The sequence below is a fragment of the Lissotriton helveticus genome, chromosome 1_2 (assembly GCF_964261635.1).
Source record: "Lissotriton helveticus chromosome 1_2, aLisHel1.1, whole genome shotgun sequence".
NCBI classification, from domain to species: Eukaryota; Metazoa; Chordata; class Amphibia; order Caudata; family Salamandridae; genus Lissotriton; species Lissotriton helveticus.
In genome coordinates, this window is record NC_136058.1 from 7,101,081 (window position 1) to 7,125,536 (window position 24,456).

The window sequence follows — 24,456 nt, forward strand, 5'->3', positions numbered from 1 at the left end:
AGAGAGGCTCACTGAAGTGTGGAAGGTGCCACGTACCTCTCCGCCCAGTTCCCCGTTGGTGGCCCTCCAGGTCTAGGTAGGTGGAGAGACAGGGGCAGCATCGCGGAGTCACTCAGAAATAGGTGCTGGTCCGCAGGTAGGTGGTGAGGCCATGCTGAAGTTAGGGGATGCATGGCCGTACACTGCAGGAACACCTCGGCTAAATAAACAGCTCAAACTAGTGTAGGTAGCTAGCAATCGCAACATGCAGGCTGCAGTCAATCAGGTGGGCTCTGCTGGGGATTACAATCCCTGGTGAAGAAGCACCAATCTCTGCAAGTCCGGGAGGTGATATGACACCGTAGGCCTCCAATCGAGACACTCAGGACCAGAGCTTTGCGGCGTCTGCCATCTTGGCCAGACGGCCACCGGAGCCGCTCCAAGGCCAAAACCCCATGATAGAAGTCACCACCCGGGCCAGAGCTCACACCAAAGGCACCGTTCCGGATGAAGTACTGGGTGAAAAGAGGCCGGAAAGGACAGCATCAGCTTCAATGCAGACCTGGGACGGCGGAGCTCCGGGAGAACACTCATGCGCCATATTGGACTCACAGCCCGAATATATTTTACATAGGATTCAGCCAATTAGTCCTCTATAGTAGCCCAGGGGGCAGAATAATGGGCCTTTAGGAGAAGTGTCATGCTGAGTGCACCTTGTGCCTCACACACCAGCTGAGTGAGTGCAGCATATGGGCCTTCCCCATTGCCATAAAAGTCTGTGTGTGCCAAGCCGTGTGTTTTCAGGCAATGATAAAACCAAAACAACCCTTGAAGTCTGCTACAAAAGCCATACGTTAGCAAAATTATCAATATTGTTGTGCTTCTACTAAAAAGCTGGGAGGGGTGGGGTGCGCTATTAAGCCTGGGGCGGGTGTTAAAGCGGGTAGAAGCAGCATACAAGGGAAAGAGCTCGAAGCCACAAGCACCATCATGGAGTGCCGAATGAAAAAGAAAAAAGTAGTTCCTTGAATGTGAGTAGTGAAAAAGTAAAAGTCAGACAATCAAAAGGATTGTATTGAATTTGAGTCTCCCAAGTATACACCCATAATTTGCAGGTTTCCTTGTGCAAGCTATTTGCCTTTCGTTGTCATGCAAGAGGATTGGACTCCTGCAGCTCCCCAAGTTGGTCATCCGTCCCACTCAGAGAGGAAACATAAGAGGCGAAGCAGCAAATAGTGCAATGGAAAGTGCAAGAGAGACAGCTCTGCTGTTCATTGTATATTAAATGGCAGGCTGAACTTACACAAGATTAAGTCATTCAGCAAGGATGGGAACAGACACAATGAAACCCATTACTAGCAATTTGGGAGCATTTCTTGCTGAGTAGATATGTATTCTATAAAGAGGGAATTGTTCTTCTGAGAGGGATGTTCCCTAGAGATAGTCTCAATTTCAGGTACTACAAAGGTAGTTTGTTTTCACCGTTGTTACTCATTGGTTTTAGTCTCATACGTTATGATCAGTCCATTTCTTTTTTTACCCACAGGATATGAAGGCCTTTGCAGGGGCCAAAATGACTCCCTGTGCAAACCCTGCCTCGCTTTTCTGCCCTTCACTGCCCTTTTGCACTGGTCTATCTTTGTCCAAGGGAGACTGACTAGCTGTCAACTCTGTCACGTGGTTCAGATGATTGACAAAAGCTTGATTCCATATTTTTATTGAATCCAAGATCGCTACCTTAACTAACGCTAGCAGGTGTCATGAACACCAACACATTAATGGCGGGAGACCTTTTTGGGCTAGGCAATAATTGCTCCCCAGTCTTTGTCTTGTAGTGGCTTCCCTGTGTCTCGCTCCCATGCTTTGGGTAGGTGCGTCAGGGGTATTGCAAGGTGTGTTCTAATTCCGCGGTGAAGCCAAAGCGTTGGGTGTTTACAATTGCCCATTAAGTGCACTGCATGTATTAATTCTTGCGTGGTGGGTTCAGTGTTATCAGGAGCCGAGTGGAGTTTTACGTATCGCGTTATGTGGGTGTGTGTGAGGTACAGAGAACCTGGGAGGTCTTGTAAGTACGTAAAGTTCATGTGGTTTAAGAGCATGCCTTCCCCGAATAATGTCCCTAAGGTGGATACTCCTGCCTTTTCCCATACTTGTAGGCGTTGCATCGACAGCGGTCTTGTGGAAGTAGGGAGGCCCAGGCAAGGTATGTTAGGGCGCACGGGTTGACTTTGGCGGTATATTTAAGGACTGGTTTCCAGTATGCAAGAGCGATTTTCAGTAGTACCAGAGCTTGAGTTGGAGCTCGCACCCGGGGATGTAGCAATGTGTGTAGGGCGCCAGGTTCAAGTTTGCGAGCTGTATATGCTATCTCATGAAGGTTATGTCCTGCTGGCCCTTATGATAGCCGCTGTATCTGGCTTGCCAAGAAGTAGGCTTTGAAGTCTGGTGCTCCCTATCCGCCGTTGTCCGTTGCAGTTTGGTTAATCACACCCTCCTACGGCCATTCCCCCAGATCAGTTTGGTCAGTAACATGTTCATCGTTTTGAAGTATGACGCCGGGACAACTACCGGTAAATTGGTGAAGTAGTACAGTAATCTTGGGAGCATCACCATTTTTGATATAGTGACCCGACCTTCCCCTGAGAGGGGTAGGGATGTCCAGAATAGTACTTGTGGACGCAAATTTGATATGGCTTTTAGAAGGTTCCCCTCCAGCAGGTCCTGTGTTTTCCTGTATATCTGCTCCCCTAAGTATTTAAATGTTGTGGGGGCTATCGTAATAATTTGGTTGCCTAGAGAGATTTCTGAGGCGTGTGGGCCTTCGCTAAAGAAGAATGCATGCAATTTGTTGGCATTTATGGAAAGTCAAGAGATTTGTTCGAATGTTGCAAAGGAAGGACTGGGCTATGAGTTGTATGCTGCCGTGTAAATCGTTGGCATAGAGCACTATGTCGTCCACATATAGTGATGGTCCATGCGTGGTGAGTCTAATGGGTATTCCCCAATTTAACGCGTCCTGTCTCAGGGATTGTGCTAGGGGTTCTAATGCAAGGACAAACAGTGTTGGGGATACTGGACAGGCCTGCTTCGTACCTCCGTGTATCGAGTATTGCTCTGGGAAGTGAGTACCCATACGCAGAGTATAAAGTAGAAGGACCCATTTGATATAACCTAAGAGGAATCCAAATTTATGGAGGGCGGCAAGCATATACCAGTTTAGAGTGAAACGACTGCCGCAAATCAAGTTAAATGCACCCCGCCGCTTGGAGGTCGCTGGCGGCGGCATCCATTATATGGTATAGTCTCCTTATATTCAGGGATGTACATCTACCAGGTATAAATCCACATTGGTCTGCGTGAATAAGTTTGGGCAGGAGTAGACGGCGGGACAGTATTTTGCTTAATATTTTGTATTCAGTGTTCAATAATGAAAGGGGGTCTGTATCCCGCAAAGTCTGTGGAATCTCTCCCAGGCGTAGGGAGTGATATCTTTAGTGCCGGTGCTGTGGAAGGGGGAAGCTTATGTTTTTGCTGCGCCGTTTGATACATGTGTAGTAAGAGAAGGCCTAAGCTGTCCGCAAAGGTGCTTTAAAACTCCAGAGGGAGGCCACCAAGGCCTAGTGTTTTGTTACGGGGAAGTTCCCAGATGGCTTCTTTAATCTCCGTATCAGTTACTGGCCCTTCTCGGTCGGACCTCTCCTCTGCCTCCACAAGTGGGACTGTGACACTTTCAAGAAAGTCAGTTATCTTCTGTGTTTGCAACTCGTGAAGAGCGGCTTATAGGGCCTTGTGGTAATTTAGGAATGCAGTATTAATCTGTCACGGAGTAGTGATACGGAAACCTGTGAGGTAGTTATTGCTAATATAAGGGTGGCTGGTAGGGGCTGTTTAAAAAGGCTCACTAGTAGGTTGCCTGGCTTGTCAGCATCTGTGTGTATCTTCTGTGCATACGCGCGTTGATCTAGTACTTTGAGTTGTTCTAGTAGGTAGGAGTATCTGACATATACTTCCTAAACTTTCTGCGCGTTTCTTGGGTCGAGTGCTATTCCCTGCTCTAATCTGCCTAGTGCTGCCTCAACCCGCTTTAGATCTTTATTTATTGAGTGTCGTATTCCGACTGTGGTACTGATGGATGTTCCTCTAATTATTTTTTTTAAAGCTTCCCATTCGGATAGGCTGCAGGGTGCTGTGCCAGTGTTCTCCTGAAAATACTTTTCTAAGGTTGTGGCCATCGTGTCCCGAAACAGGTTGTCCTCCAAGAGGCTTGTATCAAGTCTCCATGTGGGTATTGGTGAGGGGACTCGCACCCATGTTATGGTTAGCTCTAGGGGATTGTGGTCTGACAACATCTTCCCCAGGTAGGTTGTGTGAGTTATCTAAGGCAGAAGCGCAGATGTACATAATATTTGGTCTATGTGTGCATGTAGAGAGTGTGGTGAGGAATAGAAGGAGTATTCTTGCATATGGCTAGATTTACTGCACCAAGCATCTGATAGCGACCAGCCCCGGACCCAGGAGCGGAAGGCTTTAGCATAGCGCACCAATGGTGCACTTGGCAAGGGAGGGTGGGAACGGTAGAGTAGGGTATCCATCACTGCATTAAAGTCACCGCCTATTATCCAAGGACATGTATGCCTGTCGGCTAGTGCTAGATTAAGCTGTGTGAGGAATTTGTCCTGCTCTGAATTCGGGACGTATATGCTTACCAATATTACTAGTGTGCAATTTGGTTGCCCCATTGTAGGGTGCAACACCCATTACAATCTATTAGACACTCAAGCACTTCAAACCGCACCCCGGCCCTTATCCAGATCATTGCCCCACGGGAAAACACAGAGTACAATGTATTGTACACCGGGCCCCATTTCTTTTGTAGCTTGCAGGCTTCAGCATTAGTTATGTGCATTTCTTGCAAATATGTGGCGGCAAAGTTGTGCATAGATCCTGTGTCGCTTATGAATGGAGCCCATGCCCCTCTGACATGTTATGTTATGTTAGGATGAGTTTTATATAGCGCTCAGCTACTCCGAGGAGTGTCCCGGTGCTTCAAACCCAAAACGAAACAGAGGCAGGCGGCAGATGACAGGAAGTACTAAACAGGTGGTTATGTTAAATGGACCCTTTGCTTCCATGCATGCGCATGCTGTTCTACCATACTGTCTTGTAGTAGAAGTGTTAAGAAAGACTGTGTATCGTCTGTGCTTAGGGGGTGCCCACCAGTGGATTTTAAGTGATAGTGTTGAAACTTAGAAACTCCCAATACTCGGTCCGACAACGGAACTTTCTCCAACCAAACTCTCTTAATAAAACCTATAAACTCTGAGAAACTGTGTGCTTTTGCTCTAGGGGTAGTGTTGTGCCAGCATGAGGTCGCCACTTTCAATGGGCCAAATACTAGGTAAGTGTTCTGGGAGGGGGGGCTCTCGGTGCCGTCGATTTTACCGCTAATTTATCTATATGGTGAGTGTGGCCTATGGAGATCGATGTAGAGAAGATATAGGCATGATAGCTTTTTGGTACCTTGTGTACTGACACAGTACTTGGACAAAATATGTTTTTTGTTACATGCCCCCACTCCTCGCGCCATAGTGTTTGTTTAGAGCAACCAATGGCTATTTGGTGCTAGGGCTGGTAGAATTCAGGTAGCAATAAAGAAAGTTCCATAATACTACACCAGTAAATGGGCTCCATAGAACACTAGCTGCCTAGACGTCAGCCAAAGAGATCATTATCCATTTGTGGTGTGATTGTTGGGAATAAAGCCATGCTATTTTCCGAGTTGGAACGGACCAAGGTGTCCACAGACGAGTCATCTGTGGAAACGAGGTCATTCTCGCAGAGCGCCACTGCCTATCTGATCACTTCCCGTCTATCCTCCAGTACTTGTTCTTGAGATGGGGTCATTCCGCTTTTTTCCCCCAGATGGGCCACTCAGTACAGGTTCGCCCATGGCAGGACTCACACTCGTAGTAGTGCCACTCCAGTGCAGACGGAGCGCCGCTTTGCGGCCTCCGCAGCGACGCCCCACAGGGCGGCCTGAAGAGCGCGCCAAAGGAACAGAGGCTGCAGCTTCACATGGGTCCCACAGCCGATCAGTGGTGCGCCGCCCCACAGGGAGGCACAGCAAGTTCCAAGTCGGCAAGTTGATTTGTGCGCTGGATTAGAGGGTGGGGAGGGTGGCCGCCCGCTCTGCTTTCCCCCCCGGCCCAGGCACAATTACTCACTGTTGGTTGCCTTCCGGAAGGGGCCTTGTGCCACTGGTCTCTCCAGGGGGGGGGGCGATTTCGCCAGTGTCTGGGCCCACACACGTAGCAGCGCCTCTCTAGTGCAGGCATATTGACACTTTACGGCCTCTGCAGGGGCGCTCCACAGGGCCCCTTCAGGCCGTGGTGGTGTACAGAGGCCTGATCAGCGCGCCCCAGGATCAGAGGCTGCAATCCTACACATCGACAAGGGGCGTCTGCGTCACCGGGGGCGTATAGCGTGTCGACGGGCCGGAGTCGGTGGTACTGGTGGTCTCGTCCTCCAGATCAACACAGCGCGCCATGTACAGGCCAGAGTTGCCGTGGTCTCGCCTCTGGCTGCTGGACTCTCCGCCCAGCTCCACCATATACCACCGGTTGGATTCTGTGCTCAAAGGTCGGGCCCAGCAGGGTTAGGTGATTCTTTATCAGTCCTTTATGGTCGTGGATAGCTGCCACATCGCTAGTGTAGGGTCCGGTAACACGGCACGGTAGCTCTTCCCCTAAGCGACTGCCATTTTCCGTCGCTTGGCCTCGCCCCTCCTCTTATTAGCCAATTACCTAATTTGTGTTTTTAGATTAAATCAAAACTGCACAACCCATCAAGTGACTACTTTCAACAGTTTTATGGTAAAGAACTCATTGGTCTGAAAATTTCAAAAGGATGGCGTCTCAGCTCTTGGTGCTATGTAACAGGGACTGGAGCAACGTGTTCACGAAGGTCACGGTTCCACTCCAGAAAACAGCCTATACTGAAGGTGTCAATTACCAGAAGGCTTCTAGCTAATGACTACTTGCTGCTGATATTTTCGTGAAGGTTTCTGCTTCATTCTGAATTGGATCCTTGCTAGGACATTTTAATGCCTTCAGACTTTTTCCTACTAAATTCTGTAGCCACTAAAACTTGTTCTTACTTGTATGTGTGAGGATATAGTGACTACCAAAAGTGGTTTTCCATTACTCAAACAATCCAAGAACACGCACAAAAAGTCTTTGTTGAATTCAGTCCTCGACACTCCTATAACCTCACACTGTTGATGGAATAAAAAAATTACTTGTATTTGCTTTATCTCTATTCTTTCACTCTTTCTTCCTTGGAGTATGCATGCATGCTCCACAGCTTTACCATATACAACTTATCTAGCTAGGAACAAAATTGAATATATGAATGGACTGGGTTAGTCAATTAGTAAACAGTGACCAGTTTTTGCCCTTTGCAGCTTTCTTGGGATGGAGAGGAAGAGCCTGATGAAAAATGGCATGTGGACACTGGAGGAGTCAACAGAGAATTTACTCCATGGAAATAAAAGAAAGAGTAAAGAGGGAGCGGGAAAGACAGACAGAACAAATAATCCTTGCCACAGAAAAAAAAATAACTGGATTCTCATTCACCTCCCGACCCAATGTAGGAGAAGACAATCAAAATACTTTATTACAAGGCGGAGGTAAATTTTCAGTGATCGGGTCACATCAAAGTCAGCCTGTTTTTCTGCAGAGCTGAGTTTCTAGTCACTCTGTGCAACTCTCCTGAAGTGCTAAATGTCTCCTGATCTTATCTCAGTGCGGTTTCTGTCACGGCCTAGAAGATATTCTGATGGTCATAGTTCTGTCTCAAATTACTCTGTCTTCTCTGGCCGAGTAGTACAAATGGCCACCAAGGGCCATACAAAGGCTCAGGGAACTACAGGTGCTTTGGATATTGCAATTAATTTGTCATAACTATGTTGCCACAACATCATGGCCTCTTGAATACTTTGCAAACTAGGCCAGAACCCTCATCCTCAGAGTTCAAATAATTCTATTTTCAGTACAGACACAGGAAAAACATCTTCTGGGAAAAACATGTTCTGGCATGACCAGCGTTAGAGGGCGAGCTAGCTACACATTTCAGTATAGCAACGAAAAGCCACAGGAAACAACAGAATGTGCAGAAACTACTACAAAAAGGCAGCTACATGACCAGGATTAGGACCACTTGTTTGGCAAGAAAAGTACAGTAACCTAAAATATTACTTAGGGTTAAGACTACAAGGTGATGACAATAATATGAGCTTGTAAATCAAAGTTATTTAAGACATGGAGAACAATATTTTAGAAACATCTTGCCTTTCTTCCCTATTCACAGCTAGCCTGGAGTTTTCGAATTTGAGGTCCCACAAACAACTTGACTTACAACAAAGATACTTATATACACCTTCGAAAATTTCACTAGCTCAATACTAAAATCACGTTTTTCAGATTGCTTTCTTCTTACTGGTGTTATTTAGTACTAAATATACACATGCATGTAACCCAAAACAAAAAATAATGTACTCAATGGCAAAACTTAGCTGAACTAGGATGATTGTAGCCCAGGCAGTTTATTCTAAAGGCCCCACTGAATCACTACTCGAACCTGGAGACTCCCAACGAAGCAAAATCAATGATTTGAACCTCAAAACAAATAAGTATACATTAAACAAATTATGAAATATGCCATATAATGCACAGCCCAAAAATATGCTATTGCCATCTTATTAATGGGAAGGGTGGAAATTTTCAAAATGTTGCTTAATCTCTGAAAGTCGAAGTGATTTGCTAGACTCTAGCATACTAAGTTGCTCCAAATGCATGCTCATCGTTTGACCACACAAGTAGTTCAATTGAAACCACCAATTGAAACCACCAATTGTCCATACTAGATGCCGTTTGCTCTACCTGTTCTAATCTAAGGACTCAAGATAAGGCACCAACTGGTTTCAAAACTAGTAATAAATTATCAGACACCAAAACAGCAAAAATCCAATTGGTAAAACTCAAGTTATTATTTTTTTTAATTTGTGATAAAAACTAACACCTAACACCTAATAGATCAAGACACCAACCACGGATATCTACTTTCAAGAGACCGGGTCAAAGTCTAAAAATATGGCCAACCGCAACAGAGCATGGGTCAGATACAAGAAGTGGATTGGCCCCAGTCAGAGCTTACCTTTGGGCTTAGAAGAATGTTGAAGAAAATGTTCGGAGACGCTAACGTTCAGTGGGGCTGGACTGCAGGCAGTGTCCAACGAGGAAGAGTCGTTGTCGGGGAGCCGTTGGACAAAGTTGTGGTGACGTTTTCTACATTCGGACTTAGTCTCTTTTTTGTAAGTAGGAAATCTCCTGCAAGACGAGGCATGATACTGTAGCCTATGAAAGTTCCAGGAGGCCAGATACACCTTTGACAAAGAACGTCTGAACAGGATTTGCTGCTTTGGAGATGAGCATAACAGGAGGTACTGCAAATGGGCAGGTAGACTAGTATGTTGGCTTCGCTCTTCCCTCGGTTCTCACAGCAGTATTTAGCCAAGAACTTTCTTAAGTCCCAAATTTTGGATTTTGCCTTTCTCGTCACCGATAGGACTCAGGCTGGGTCCAGGTGCGGGTTCAAGACAGAGGGAGCCTTTTCTGGCCCTGAGGCTCTGAACAGGAGGGCGGCAAACTAAGCCTTGAAGTCACTCTGGGAGCCTGGGGTGCAGATGGCGTAGCGCGGCTCACGCAGCAGGTCAGGCCAACAAAAGTTCCAGGCAGCAGGGCAGTTCTTCCAGGTGCAGCAAAGCAGTCTTGTTGATTTCACAGCAGTAGGCAATCCGACAATCCTCTAAGAGTCCTTCAGCAGATTCAGAAATGAACTAAATAGGTGGTCTAAGGACCCTATTTATATACCTGGAGCCTTCTTTACGGAGAAGTTTCGTTTCTAGAGCACCAGAGGGAAGGAAAATGCCAACTTTGTTTAAAGTGGCATTTGCTAAATTGACATTTAAAATCCAACTTTATCATTAAAGAGGATTTTTTAATACAATTTCATAGAGACCAAACATTAAATGCTCACCTGTCCCCAATCAAAAGTTAGCAATTATTAAATGTAATAGACAACCCAATGTTATCCTATGGGACAGGTAGGCCTTACATCAGTGAAAAAAAGAATGTATGAGTTTTTCAATACCAGGACATGGAAAACTTAAAACTATGTATCAAACCTTTTAATTACAATGCACCTTGCCCTGTGGGTTGCCTAGGGCCTACCTTAAGGGCGATTTATATGTAATAAAAAGGATTGGCAAGCGGGTTATATTGCCAAGTTGATTTGGCAGTTTAAAACTGCATTCAGGCTACAATGGCAAGCCGGGGACATGTTTTAAGGGGCTATTTAAGTGGGTAGCACAAGTGATACAGGCCTGCTAATAGAATTTAACGTACAGGCCTGGATATATGGCATACTACTCTACCAGGGACTTAAGTAAATTAGGTATGCCAGTCAGGTGTAAGCCAACTTTACAATGTTTGAGGGAGAGAACACAAGCACTTTAGCACTGGTTAGCAGTGGTATCCCATCCCTGTAGTCGTCGGCAGTACACTGTACTTGCCGCCGCATCGTGCCATTTAGCTCTCAACATTTTCAACAGACAGTGTCCTGGTCCGCCCATGTGGTTATTTTTTAAGTAATTTCTCCCATCACCTTCTCATATTTGGTTTCCACTAAAGTGTGACCTGCAATCGTTCAACTCTCTCTTTTAGGCACCCCTTTAATCCAGAGGAGGTTTATCATCTTGGTATTCTCGAAGGGATTGAAAAGCTGTTGACTTTTACATGGACCCTTCATACTTTATGTGTGTGGCGTGCTTTCTTGTTTTTCTGATACACGTTGGTCACACTTTATCACTTTTCATATCAAACATCATTATCACTTGTGTGCATCACTTGGGAGAGAACGTGTCTGCACAAGCACCCAATGAGTTATCAATGAGCTTTTTATTGTGTTTGTTGATTAAAATAGCATTTTGTCAGGTAACATTGTATTACTTGTTATTAGGGATCCTGGTCTCTTATTTGCTACATTACCCCCAGGTGTCTTGCGATTCTGGGATTTCCCTTGTATAATTAATACTTTCAACTTCATGTAGCAAAGGAATGGACACAGAGAGTACATACCACCTAAGCTGACCAGATGAGTGTAGATATGTCTATTGTTATAGGGCCTTATAGAGGTGCACAAAAACAGTGACCATTGTCTCCAGATCAGACTACAGAGTTCCCGTCTCATCACATTTCAGATGTATATATCTGGAGTCCGCATCTCTACATGCAAGCCAGTGAATTACTTTCCCTGTTTTGTCCCCTTGGCCGTAGATCCATTTCTATACAACTAACCACATCTTTTGGGCCATATTATGAGGTGCAAAATTGAATTAACATGACCGCTAATGACTGCTTTGTGTTTGCTTGCCACAGTTTTGCCGGCGATTCAATTGTACCCTGGTTGATTTCACAATATTGGTAGGGTCCTTCACTAAGGATTCTCCAACCAACGGGTATTTTTTAGCCATGATGGCTCATCCGCCATTTATACGAGGTCAGCAATGGTATTGGTTGGACCCGGAGCTTAATGAGGGCACGGTACGATAGACCCCTGGCATGTAATGAGAGGATTCAACATGGTCAGAGTGGGAGAAAGATAACAAGTAGTCTATTCTTGACAACGACCTGATTGTGCCAGAAAAAATGTGTACCCTTCCTCCTGGTGATAATGTTGGATTTTACTTTTTATCTCCATAGCTTTAACAACAATATTGCCCTTTAAATTGTGAACTATTTGTTATCTTCATTGATATTATTTTCAATAGTATGTTAAATTATATGTACAAATATACCATTCATAGGAATATGTTTTGAATGACACAGAAATACCACAAAACCATTCTTAACTTTAAAACACATACATATACAATCTTATATTCAAGACACCAGTGAATTCTTGAGGAAGCTTCTGGACTTACCCTGGTTTGATGAATATACACTTATGACTTTGGACATTGCCCCCCCCCCTTTACACTAGTTTCGACCAAAGGGATGGTTTGAGGACAGTTGAACATTATTTAAAGAACAGATCAAAGGAATTATTCAACCACTACAGAATGCTATTACGCATGATCAATTGGTGTCTTTATAACAATTTCTTTACATTTGGAAATTAGATATTCCAGCATCTTAGGGGTGTCGCCATGGAGGATTGTTTCTCCCCCAGTTATGCGTGTTTGCATGTAGGCTGGTGGGAGGAGCGAGTCCTCATGGAGGAGCACCGTATTGACTGAACAGGCATGTTGTCAGTTGGTGGCGTTATATAGACGATGTATTCGTCACTTGGAAAGGAATGCAAATCGATGCAGAAGCTTTTGTCAAAAGAATGAATGTTAACACATTGAAGCTTGAGTTTAAGCACCTATTGACAAACAAGCTTAGATTTTTTTGATGTGTATGCTTATGTCGAAAATGGCAAATTGGAATCCTGTTTATTTCGTAACCTACCAGCAGAGAATTCAATATTGCATGCTTCGAGCCTCCACCCACAACATCTGATTAACAGCATCGCTTATGGGGAATACTTAAGGATTCGTAGGGTGTGTAGCTCAGCTAGAGATCATGTTCAATATTAGCAAGAGGCTAAAACAAGGTTCTTGCAGCGAGAATACGATGCAAAAATAATAGATCGAGCTTTAACTAAAGCCAATACAAGAATTAGAGAAGAAATGCTCCTTCCCATTGGACAGGTTGGACATCTCAGGGCATAGTGTCAACCCTAGGGGACAAAAGACAGACTCCAGTGTGAGGCTTATCACTACCTATAGTAGACAGGAGAGGAACATCAGAGCCATAATTAACCAACAATGGCCGATTGTGCTTACGAATGCTACATTGGGTCAGATGTTACCCGACAAACCCACCTTCACCTTGCGGAGAGCGAGGGCACTAGTAAAGATTAGTCCTGAGCTTGCCACATGACCAACTGGCTCTCCCCCAAAAATGATTTTTTACACATGCAGCTCATGTCGGGCGAGCAAATTTGGGGTCAATATGTAGACATGCATTACGGCATTCAATTCTAAATCAATTGATTTATAAGGATTTTGTTAGAAAGGCGACCCCGGGGGAGGCAGAAGAGGTCTGACTGACCACCCCTAGGTCCACCTCTCCTTCGAGAAGTAGCCGAGCGTTACGGAGGGGCCTCCTGAATGAGGGCCCTCTCCGAGGATCGTACAGCCAAGTAATCACAACACTACAAACGGACACCACACAAGAGATCAAGTTCTTAAGCTTTTATAAGTAGAAAAGGTTGCTGGTTCTTGGCAGTATATACACAGGTGGATCGAAGGATCCGTAAAGTCTCGGAAAGGGGGGTAGGTAGCGGGACAGTCTAGCTCTGGGCGGAGGAAGGGATACCCTACGCACAGCTCTCAATCCTCGAGCTGGGGGGTTCCGAGGGGTACGAGCCGCGGCAGCGCCAGCAAGCTTTCAGATGGTTCAGCAAGGTAGGCCGCGGCAGCGCCAGCAGGCTCTCAGAGGGTTCAGCAAGGTAGGCTGCGGCAGCGCCAGCAGGCTCTCAGATGGTTCAGCAAGGTAGGCCGCGGCAGCGCCAGCAGGCTCTCAGATGGTTCAGCAAGGTAGGCCGCGGCAGCGCCAGCAGGCTCTCAGGTGGTTCAGCAAGGTAGGCCGCGGCAGCGCCAGCAGGCTCTCGGATGGTTCAGGTTACCGGAGATGAGTTCGTCTGGTGTCGGCCGTGACAGCGTCGGCAGGGCTTCCAGTCCAGGATACAACTGACGTCCTAATCCAGGGCTGGCCCAGATATAGGACTGGAGTCCTTTGATGTCCGGACCCTCGCGCCTGGGGGTCAGAAGGGCCGGGATGATGGTGTCCAGACACCCAGCAGGGGGGTGGAGCCAGCGCCCAGGGAGGCCGGAGGGCGATCGAAACCAGGCGTCCGGGGACGGCTGGAGGGCCATCGAAACACCCTTTTCTTCGGGATCTGTCGAGTGGCCACTCGACCACCTGGGTGGATCTTGGTGCCTCGATGTCTGGGCTTCGCTGGGGCCTGGGCCGGAGCAGAGGCCACGTGGTCGTGACGTGGTGGGCCCAAGATGGAGTCGGGCGCGGCCTCATGCTTAGGTCGTGAGGGGCCCACGATGGAGCCAGGTCGGTAGTGGGGGTCCGGGATGGTGGCCGGACCAGCAATGTTGGTGCATGCAGTGTCGGGCAAAAGGGCTGCCCGATGCTGGGTGGAGGGTCGATGTCGTTCGGGGCTCGCCATGCGGAAGGAGTAGGACCACGCCATGAGGCCGGGTCCAACAGATTTTACAAGTGCAGAACTGAATATGCAGTGTATGTCCTCGAATGCACATGCAGACTTCATTATGTGGGCAGCACTAAACTGCAGATTCATGTTAGAATTCTACAGCATTTGAGAGCTATTGTTAACTCAGACCCATCGTACCCGGTGGCTTGTCATTTTAAAGCCATACATGACAACAATCTCAGCTGCATTCAATATTTTGTAAGTGGAGCAGTTCAAGTGCCAAAGAGAGGTGGCAGCAGAGAGAAACTATTACATCAGCTTGAGTCCAAATTTATTTGGGAGCCTGACACTAAGACACCCAATGGCCTCAATACTAATGATGATTTCCACAGTTTTTTTACAAATATGATATAGCCTCTTACAAAAAATCGCTTCAACTATCACAGCTGCCATTTTATGTCAAGACCTGTTTCCCAGGTCATAGATATTACTTATAGTGATGTGAAACATTGTCATACAGGTCTTATTTAGTGGGCATTCGGAGAGAGATTTTTAATCTAACAACTAGTCAACTCTTTCGAACGTTAATTTTCTCTTCATAGTACTGTAAAGTACCTAACTTTCGACATTTGGGCACTTTATTACTTAGGTACTTTAGTTTATTACGATTGACAACTATACGGCTGACAATTCGTTTACTGTGAATGGAGTAGTTCTATCCGATTAACCATTGAGGCTGTTATATTTTTATATAAGAGGTTAAATGACCTAAGCACAGTGCACTCTAATCAGTTTGAGTAATTTTTGTTGCTTCATCTTTGACTATTATGAATAATACAGGACTGTAAATTAGGCAGTTTTGCACGTTTTCTGATCATAATGAATTTTTTCGGGTATTGTAATAACTATGCACTCTGATTTTATAATTGTAATTATGTAAACACATATTTATGCGTATCATTACCCAGATTGGATATTGGATGTCGTATATCTCATTCGTATATTGATATGACATTTATGGGCAGGAGATATGTCGTATGACACAGTGCTTTTATTCAGGTTTAAACATATTACAACTTTGTACTTTAAAATTCTTATGTACGCACTGAAGTAGACGTCCTTTGAACTACATGATATCGGTCAAGTGTGTTGTCAGTTGTTATTACTGTGTGCGAAGTAGCAAATCACATGATTTTATGTTTAAGTAACAGGAAATGTCGAAGTGCGATCATGTGATCAAGTCCATTTGGTGTGGCCGGAACGCGTCATGGACAATACGCGTAACATTTAATAAATATATAGATTTTGGCACCACAACAGTTGGGGTCCGTGCCTGCTTCTTTGGAAGTCTGTTAGTATCGGGATCTTTTGTTGGATATAGAATATATATATAGATATATAGATATAGAGAGATAGATAGATAGATTTATATCAATCACGATTCACCACACATTCTTTGATCTTCATATGATAATGTAGCAGACAAAATTGACAACTACTTGATTACCTGAACACCGTGTGTCCAAATCGCTTATAACCATTTGCTTATTTTTGTAACTGATGTTTGACATAAAAATACCCCTAAGGAACACTTTAAAAAACAGTCCTGAAGTTGCAAGTGAAGGAAGTAAATAGACCATGGACTGTCTTAAACAAAGCCCTTTATTTTTCTGCTGAATCATTGTGAAGATGATGTTGTAATGGTGAGAAGATGCTTATCCAACCCAAATTGTCCAATCAGAACCCAAATTGGTAATGTTAGATAGATTAAGTTAGGAAATTAGTGTGCAAAAACCCCTGGTTTTACTTAGAGGGGGTAGCTTTTTCGATTTCCACTCGAAGTGCTGCCCGACTGAAGATCAATTCTTGGATGTAAGAGAACTCTAATTTTCTACTTGTTTGTTTTTCAGGATAAGATGAGGTGTTAGTTAGGGATGTTAGGAGAGAATGAATTTGGAACTATCAGTTCTTTGCTAAACTTTTAACTGTTTCTAAATAAATGATTTTTCCGAGCTCTAAATAAAATGATAATTTTGAATATAAAGTTAAGATTTTACTGAATAAAGAATTAATCAATGCCTAAATGTCTGACATATTAAAGTTTTGCTTTTAATAAAATTGGGAAAATGGGATTTTAAAAGCTGGTCTTGTGATTTTCCTACGCCTAATTCTCTTTCTAGCAGATCCATTTCCATTATGGTGGTGCGTCTGAATAATTAAAATGTTTGAATAAAACCATGGTAAAGTGTAATAAACTGTAGGTGTAAATAATAACTAATTAGATAGGTTTAGACACTCAATTTTTTCAATTTATTTTTATTATGATTTGGAATTCCATGGAATTCCACATAAAATACAGAATAAAAAAAAGCTTTTTCATACAAAGCAAAGAGATAAAAAACAATTTCACAATTACACCTATCGATACAATATAATTAGCCTCGTAAATCTGGTTTACTAAAAACATCAGTTGTTAAAATACAAAAATTAATACCTCATTTTCACTAAATTTCAACTGCGAGGGTAAGTAATGTAATACGTCACATTGAAGGGCAAAAGTATCCTATCAATCGGCTTTTAGTCTAAAAATCATCGGTTATCAGCAAAGATAAACATTTCGAAAGACAAAGGGTGTTAAAAAAGTTTTTTTGTTAGGAGATGATTTTGTCAAGAAGAGAATCGAAAATAGCAGCAATTATTTTCAACAGTACTAACTAAAGTGCTAATGCATTAATTAAAGTGCAAATGCTTTACTAATACTTTGTAATGCAACACACATAGTTAATTAACATTCCCACAAATATGATCTGAAGCAGTAAAGGTTGAATGGAATTATTATTTTTAACGGTCTATCAAAGTGCCAATAGTGCTTCAATAAAATACTGATACAAAAAATGATTACACACAATATTTTTTAAAATATCTACTATTCACCCATACCCATTCATTTTTCTTTTAATAAACATTTAAAAATTCTTTAAAAAAGCAGAAAATTTTAAAACACATCAGTTCGGATGGGGGAAACATAAGAAAATTGCGGGCCTGTTCTGCCGTTGCAATGTTATGCTGTAAAAAACCATGCCTTAAATATTTACGGCGAATTAGATGGAGTGCTGGACACACTATCAGGACATGATTACGGTCTTGTACACCGCCATTGCATAGATTACAGCGTCTTTCATTTTTGGGGATACCCTCCCAAGCACCTGTCACAATCCTCAAAGGAAGCATGTTCAATCTCAATAATAAGAGCACTCGACGTGCTCCATGATACAGGTTTCAAAATACATATGGCTGAGGTTTTTTGACAATAAAGCTCCCCATAATGCAATCTAGCCTTCCATTCGCATTACATGTTTGCTGATCTCTTCTACTTGAGATCATATATATAGATTTTTTAATAATAAGCTTTAGAGCTGATTTATCTAAACGGAGTACTTCTTCAAAATCAAGATCAAAAATACTTAAAGATTTTAAATAATTTCTAAAAATGACACTTTTCTTTAGCAGACTAACAAAAATTTCCTTAAACAATGCAGCCCTTAATAGATTCTCCTGCCCATTCTGCAGAGCCTTACACCACCGCAAACACGCTGCCATCGAAAGCACATATGTAGAAAGGAGGCCAAATTCAAGTCTAAGAGCTGCAATGGGCGCAGAATAATTTAGATTACATATTTGGCGCCAGATTTTTCCTTCCACCTTCTCAAACATTGCCCACTCACCTTCATCTATTGTTTCAATTGCATAGTTTAGAGTCGGAGGAATCTTTATTTTATATACTGCAATAGTGTGAGAAAAATGTCTTTTTCCACATTGCAAGTAAAGGCGATTAATACCAGATGCTTGCGAGATGGCTTTACTTTTGCAATGGTCCAAATGTCTCTTAGCAGAGCACCTATTTGTAAAAAAAAATCCTACGTACTGATAACATTTTACTATTTCCATTCTTTCATCTCCTAAAAACCATTTCAAGTTTTGTCTAACCTTACAGCCACTATGACTAAAAATCATCACTTTGCTCTTCGAAATGTTTATCTTTAAAAAATAATCCTTAGTATACCTGACCAATTCCGTTAATCGCCTCTGGAGTCCAATTGGGGTTAGATCCATTAATATTGCATCGTCCGCATATAGCAGACAGCTTATTTTTAGATCACCCACTTGTGGAGGGTCCCCCTTACATTCCCCTAACCGACTTGGTAGATCATTTATATAAATTGAAAAAAGCAATGGGGCCAATAAGCACCCTTGCTTCAGGCCATTATTAGTGGGAATTTTCTTTGAAAGGCCCTGAGTCCCTCCTAACAAGACTTGGGTCCATGTTGATGAGTGGAGTGCTATTATTACTCTTAACAAGTTCCCGGGTATTCCCATAGCAAGCAATTTCCTCCACAGCGTCCCTCGGTCCACCCTATCGAACGCTGTGGAGAAATCAATAAATGCAGTTTAGACACTCCACCAAATGTTACAGCATTTATCCATTGCGATTCACCAAAAACCCTGAGGCCAAGTGTAAGTGAACAGAGTAAACGTGCAGTGTTATGGGCCCCACTGACGAATGGTTCTGTGTTTAAAGGTTTCAGGGAAATGGCGAGTACTGATTAGAAATTATTTTTGGATTCCCGCTGTAGCAATAGCACCCATTTAATGTGCTCCTAAAATATGGTGCTGCTCCTGGCAATTCCGGAATTGAAAAACGTTAAACTAACTGTGTATAAGCAAGACAGCGATGAACTCCAGCTGCAGAAAAAGTACTACTTTCTAGAACTTCTAAAGGTGATCCACCTACAACGAGATATATAACCGACCAGTTGGGCAGCAATCAACCAAATATGTATACTAGCAGAAGTAAGGTGCAATTTCAAGAACACAACCTTTTTTTACACTATGCTCAAGGTATTGGAAACAATATGGGAAAGGACTGAAAAAGTAGACATTTTCATTTGTCTGAAGATATACAAATTGCAGCGTGAAAACAGCACTTTTAGAATCCTCAGAAGTCCAAAGACAGCATCCCAAAACTTCACTGTCAGAAAGTGTAATATAGGGCAGAGCGACGCCATGGACAAGATGGCTGCTATGTGAAAGAGCTGCATGACTAAAGCTCTGTAAGAACCGACAAACTTTGGGCCAAAACGAGTTGACTGCCTGGGTGCTTAGCCCTGGTAAATGATGGACCTGTCTAGTGTCAGTGCCAAACAGAGGGAACACTTGATTCACCAGCTTTGTGGCCTGGTGCAGCCATGATCCATGGAGGCCAAATGGGAAGGAGCGCACCAATGGCAGCGAAAAGACGGTCCGGGCCAAAGTAGCTAACTTTATGCAACCAGAGCAACAGCTTTGACTGCGTTAAGTGGCAAAGGATCCGACTTAATACCCCAAGGGGTGGAGAAAAGAGCCTTTAAATACCCCTATGAAGAAGCTGGCAAATGTGAGAGTCTAAAACTGAGAACTCTACCTGACTTTCCAAAAAGGAAGGGCCTGTCAACATTCTTTTCCACAAAGACAGAGCTACTATAACTGACTAACATAACCTAATTCTCAGAACAAGGAGAACGTACCCCTGTCGGGGGTGCTAGGAAGTTAAAATGCATGCTCCGGTCTCTATTGACCAGAGTAATCTGCTTGTTGACCACATGTAGAGGATACGCTGTTAACAGTACTTCCAGTAATGACTATAGAGAGAATACACAAAACATAACAATTGTAGCATGAATGACAATCCTGAAACTCTATGTTGCCACACAATACCACATATACACCAAGGACGGATACACTGAGGCTCTAGAACCTCAACTATAAATGTTTTTGTCCAGATCTGCGAGGCAGCTCCTATTCTCACAAACAGTATCTCCACACAGAGCTGACTCACTGGATAACGTGGCCGATCACTAGGATAACAATAACTGATCACAGACAGGATTCATGCAACAAGGCAGACCTGGATAACAAAGATCAAGGACAATTTAGGAGAAATAGTAGATCTGCTTCACAAAGACTATGACAAATCCAGATCCCCTTTGAAATCAACGGAAATAATGTCTGAACAATATTCAGAAAAAAGAAAGAGAGGACTGTTTTATTTTTAATCTTTTAGTATATGTTGAGCGTCAATTGCTTAGAGGATTAATGCCCCAAAATGGATACAGAAAGAATCTAGCTTTAGTTATGCAGGTGGAGCGGGGCTAGACAGTATATTAATCTAGCACCCCAGCATTTGTTGGATAGAATATTAATCTGTGGGCCTCCATATGAACTTTTATGGGCCCTAACTTTGCCTGGAGTCGAGTGACAGAACTTGGAGCCCACGGATTCAAATTCTTTCTTAGTAGTATATTATGAATCCTCACCTAAGTTGATTTGTCTGTCAACTCAAAGACTGCCCTCACTATACTGACGTATCCCCCTTGTGTTCCCAGGAAGCCACACTCCATTACTAGATCGTATTTTGGAACACGAGTGAAAAACCTAAAAAAAAAAAAACTCACCTTACTCCAAATCAGTAGGTGTCATAATTACCACTCGACTGCATCCCACACTTCACCACAAAGCTGTATATCATTTCAACACTTACCGTTACTAGCCTTGGCACATAAGTTAGAAAATAAAACGCTGCATTGTCTTAGAACTAAAATGCAGACATTGCCATTACAAAGGAGACAGGGATGCCTCATATTTGAAAAGGGTCTGGGCAGGCATGGTGGTGGGTAGTGGCTGCTCTAAATCGAACATAAAGACAGGAAAAGCAAAACACGACTGGGACAAAATGTGGAGTCATTATTTTTATATATAAAAAAAAGGCATTGCCACAAAGTATTGAGAACTTGGACAGACCCACAAGGTGAAAAGGCCTTTGCTAAAATTAAGATGATGAACAGAATACTGTGCATAGATACTGCATGTGCCGAACCAGATTTAAAAGACTTTTATTCTGACAATTTTGCAAGTCATGACTGACCTTGATTATTACAACATATTGGGTGGACACGGGAACATTATCATAGATCCTACACTACATAAAACTGGACCAACAGTAATAACAATGACATGGCAGTGCTACCTGATGCTCGCTCTGAGCTCGGGCTAATAGATATATGGAGTCTGTTACGTTCCAGAGAAAGAAGTATACATTTCTTTCAACTCCACACCACACAAAATCTACAATAGATTTATTTATCTCACTTAAATCTAAAATCTCCAACAGTGAAATTAGTCCAAGATGACCATCAGACCATGCACTACTACATTTCAAAATTAAAACATAAGGCCCCCCAAGGACAAGAAGAAACTTAATCTCACATAACCGTATACAAATCTAAAAATGCCACCCCAAACAAATCTGCCCTAATTCTGGGCTGTTAGCAAGGCCACATCGAGGGGAACACTGTAAATGCAAAAAGACCTTATTGGAGCATCAATGCTTGTAGAGCTCAAATAGTACTCTCCAGACAAGATAATTGGCAAGTACATCTCTAGAACTGAGGGAACAACTAGAAGCAGAGAAAGTCATTACATACCTTTTTAACATCCAAAGCAGAAAAACATTGGAAAATAAAAATGATGTCATTATGATCTGGCGAGCTAGTGTGACGAACAATAGTAGGTTAGGCTGTATTTACTCTCAAATATTTCTTATAATAGAGATATATGTGCAAAATGTTAATTTGTGAGATCTTGTTTGAATTGTTTCCATGAAACCATACGTGATCAGTAGATTGTAGGGTGATTAAATACCAATAAAGAATGTTGCACAAAAAAGTTACATTTTTAAACACTTTTTGCCACCATTAACAGCAAGCGGCATTTGTAGCGTCCCAAGACATACTGACAGAAAGTGGTACCTGTAGCATCTTCAGACACCCAATGTCAGGAAGTGGCAATAATATCATCCCAAGATCACCACTGTCAGGAATTGGCAAACATAACATCCAGTGTAGGTAAGTAGCGCAGATAATATATCCAGACACTCATTGTCAGCAAGTGGAACATTGAACACCCCTAAGCATTAACAGTTAAATAGTACAACTTGTAATATAACCAGATACTCATTGACTAAGTTGAAAGCATAACACCCCACATAGTCCACTAACATAAACAGAAAAGGGTACTTGTAATAGCGCACGGCATTCATCAGTTAAAACAGGCACTTGTAAGAATATCCCAGGTTGCCCACCTATCAGAAAATAGCATTTGTAATATCCAGAGGTTGGCGCTAGAACATTCCAAGAAACAATGCCAGTCAGCGCAAAATATAACATAAGAAACCAATTTTTTAGAATTTGCCACGTAACAACACGCTAAGGCAGGGGAACAGCTAACAACTGGAGTTATCCAATGCCAGAAGTGGGCATTGGTAAAATCCTCAATATCTAATTACGGAAAATGGCACATAAGCATCCCAAGGCATTGAACATGAAAAGCTGCACATTGTTTTCTTAACAGACATTAAAATTACAGAAAGTTTTACTCATGGCATCTAATCGCGGATAGTGACACTTATCACCCGACAGCACTCACGGTCGTAAAAGCAAAACGTGTAACATCGCGTAAAATCATCTCAGAAAATAGCACTTGCAGTCTACCACTGCATTTAATGCCAGAAGTTGGTAGCTGAAAAACCCCATAAAATCCACTAAATACAAGTCCCTTAAGTGGAAGGTTGCGGAAAACACTAGCAGACTAAACAGTGCACATATTAAATTATAAAAACTATGTTAAAAAAACAATTATTCGGATGTTACAAAATGAAGACGTGAAGTGTGACAGCTGGGGAGCCCCCAAAGCTGCACAACAATGGCCCCATCTCGCAATCAAGTACACAAAAGGACAGCAGCAGGAAACTTTCCTCTGGTCACTGGTTGGGGGCAGGTGTTAGGACGTAGGATAGCTTAATAATGAGAAGGCAGAGAGAATCCCTTCTAATTAGGGGAGGCACCAGTAGGTTATTAGCACAAAGAGGGCACATCCTGCTGGACCAGGCACAAGCGAGTAGATGGGGGAAGGCTGGCAGAGAGAGGTCACAACCAATGATTAGAAATAGCAAAAATTGGCACACGCAGAGAGGGACGGGCAAATGATCTCCTCAGCGCTGGCCGCCGGTGGTGGGATTTAATAGGCATGGGACAGGGGGCAAAGAACATGTTTTGGCAGTTCGGGGTTGGGTATAGGCATGCCACATCACAAAACAAATTAAGTCACAGGCGTGGAACTAAGGCACGGGGCAGAGAGGTACTGCAGTAGGCACAGCTCAAAAGACAGGAGACGAGAAAGCAGGAGCTTGGGGCTCAGGCCAATTTGGTATGTTACTAAGCTAAGCAGGAGACAGGGTTTCACGCAGGCAGGTTGCTCGGCCAGGAGCACTGGCAGGGGAAGACGGTAGTGACCCAAGTGAGCCAGGCAGGGTTTCGGGCAAGGGGCACACGCTGGGGACTCTTGTTAGGTTGTGTACAGGGGCACTTCTGCCGAGTACCTACCTGGAGGACTCCACGTTGAAGCTTCCGCCGTCCAACAGGCGAATCTTGCAAAACAGAATCCCGTTCACGAAAGGCACGGAGGACAGCTCGTCCAGCTGAAAATCCACCCGGAATTTGAACTTCTTCTTCTTCATCATCATGAAAGCCATAAGCCGGGGCGAAAGAGGCGCTGGGAGCCCGGCGGGGGCGGACGGCAGCCCGGTGGAGGGCAGCCCGAGACGACAGTCCTCAGAAACGGCTCTTTTCGAATCCGACTCCCGGCATCCCTGGGTCATTGAGAGGGAACCGTCCCTCCTCCTGCTGCGGCCGTGCCACGCTAGAGGAAGCTCGGACTCGCAGCTCCGGGGAGGCGCTCAGCTACAAGAAAAACAAACCCGTCACCGCCCCCGCCTGCTGCCCGCTCCGGGGACAGAGGAGGAGGAGGCGGCTACAGTGCAGCCGAGGCCCGCCCAGCGTCTAGGCCGCAGCGCCCCCAGCGGCCACCGCAGGTTGCGCACGGGCCCTGCTGGCTGCCTGCTAGAGAGGAGAAGGGGTACTGCTACGGGGGTGAGTGAGTCAGGCTGGCAGGCAGGCAGGCCTCTGCGACCGCTATGGACGAACGTTGCTGCCGGTTCACTCACAACAATTCTACTTTAGGACTGTCGGTCAACTTATTGTACACTTTTTGGCT

General features: G+C 43.9%; 1 protein-coding gene across 1 annotated transcript in view; it reads right to left on the reverse strand.

The window, feature by feature from the left end:
• The window catches only part of EEIG2 (EEIG family member 2), a 494,462-nt gene extending 470,216 nt beyond the window's left edge, over nt 1–24,246 (reverse strand). The window contains exon 1 of the mRNA XM_078668430.1: nt 23,787–24,246. Coding sequence (XP_078524556.1) covers nt 23,787–24,061 — 275 coding nt within the window. The 5' untranslated portion in view covers nt 24,062–24,246. The remainder of the gene's footprint in view (nt 1–23,786) is intronic.
• Nucleotides 24,247–24,456: the final 210 nt, after the last annotated feature.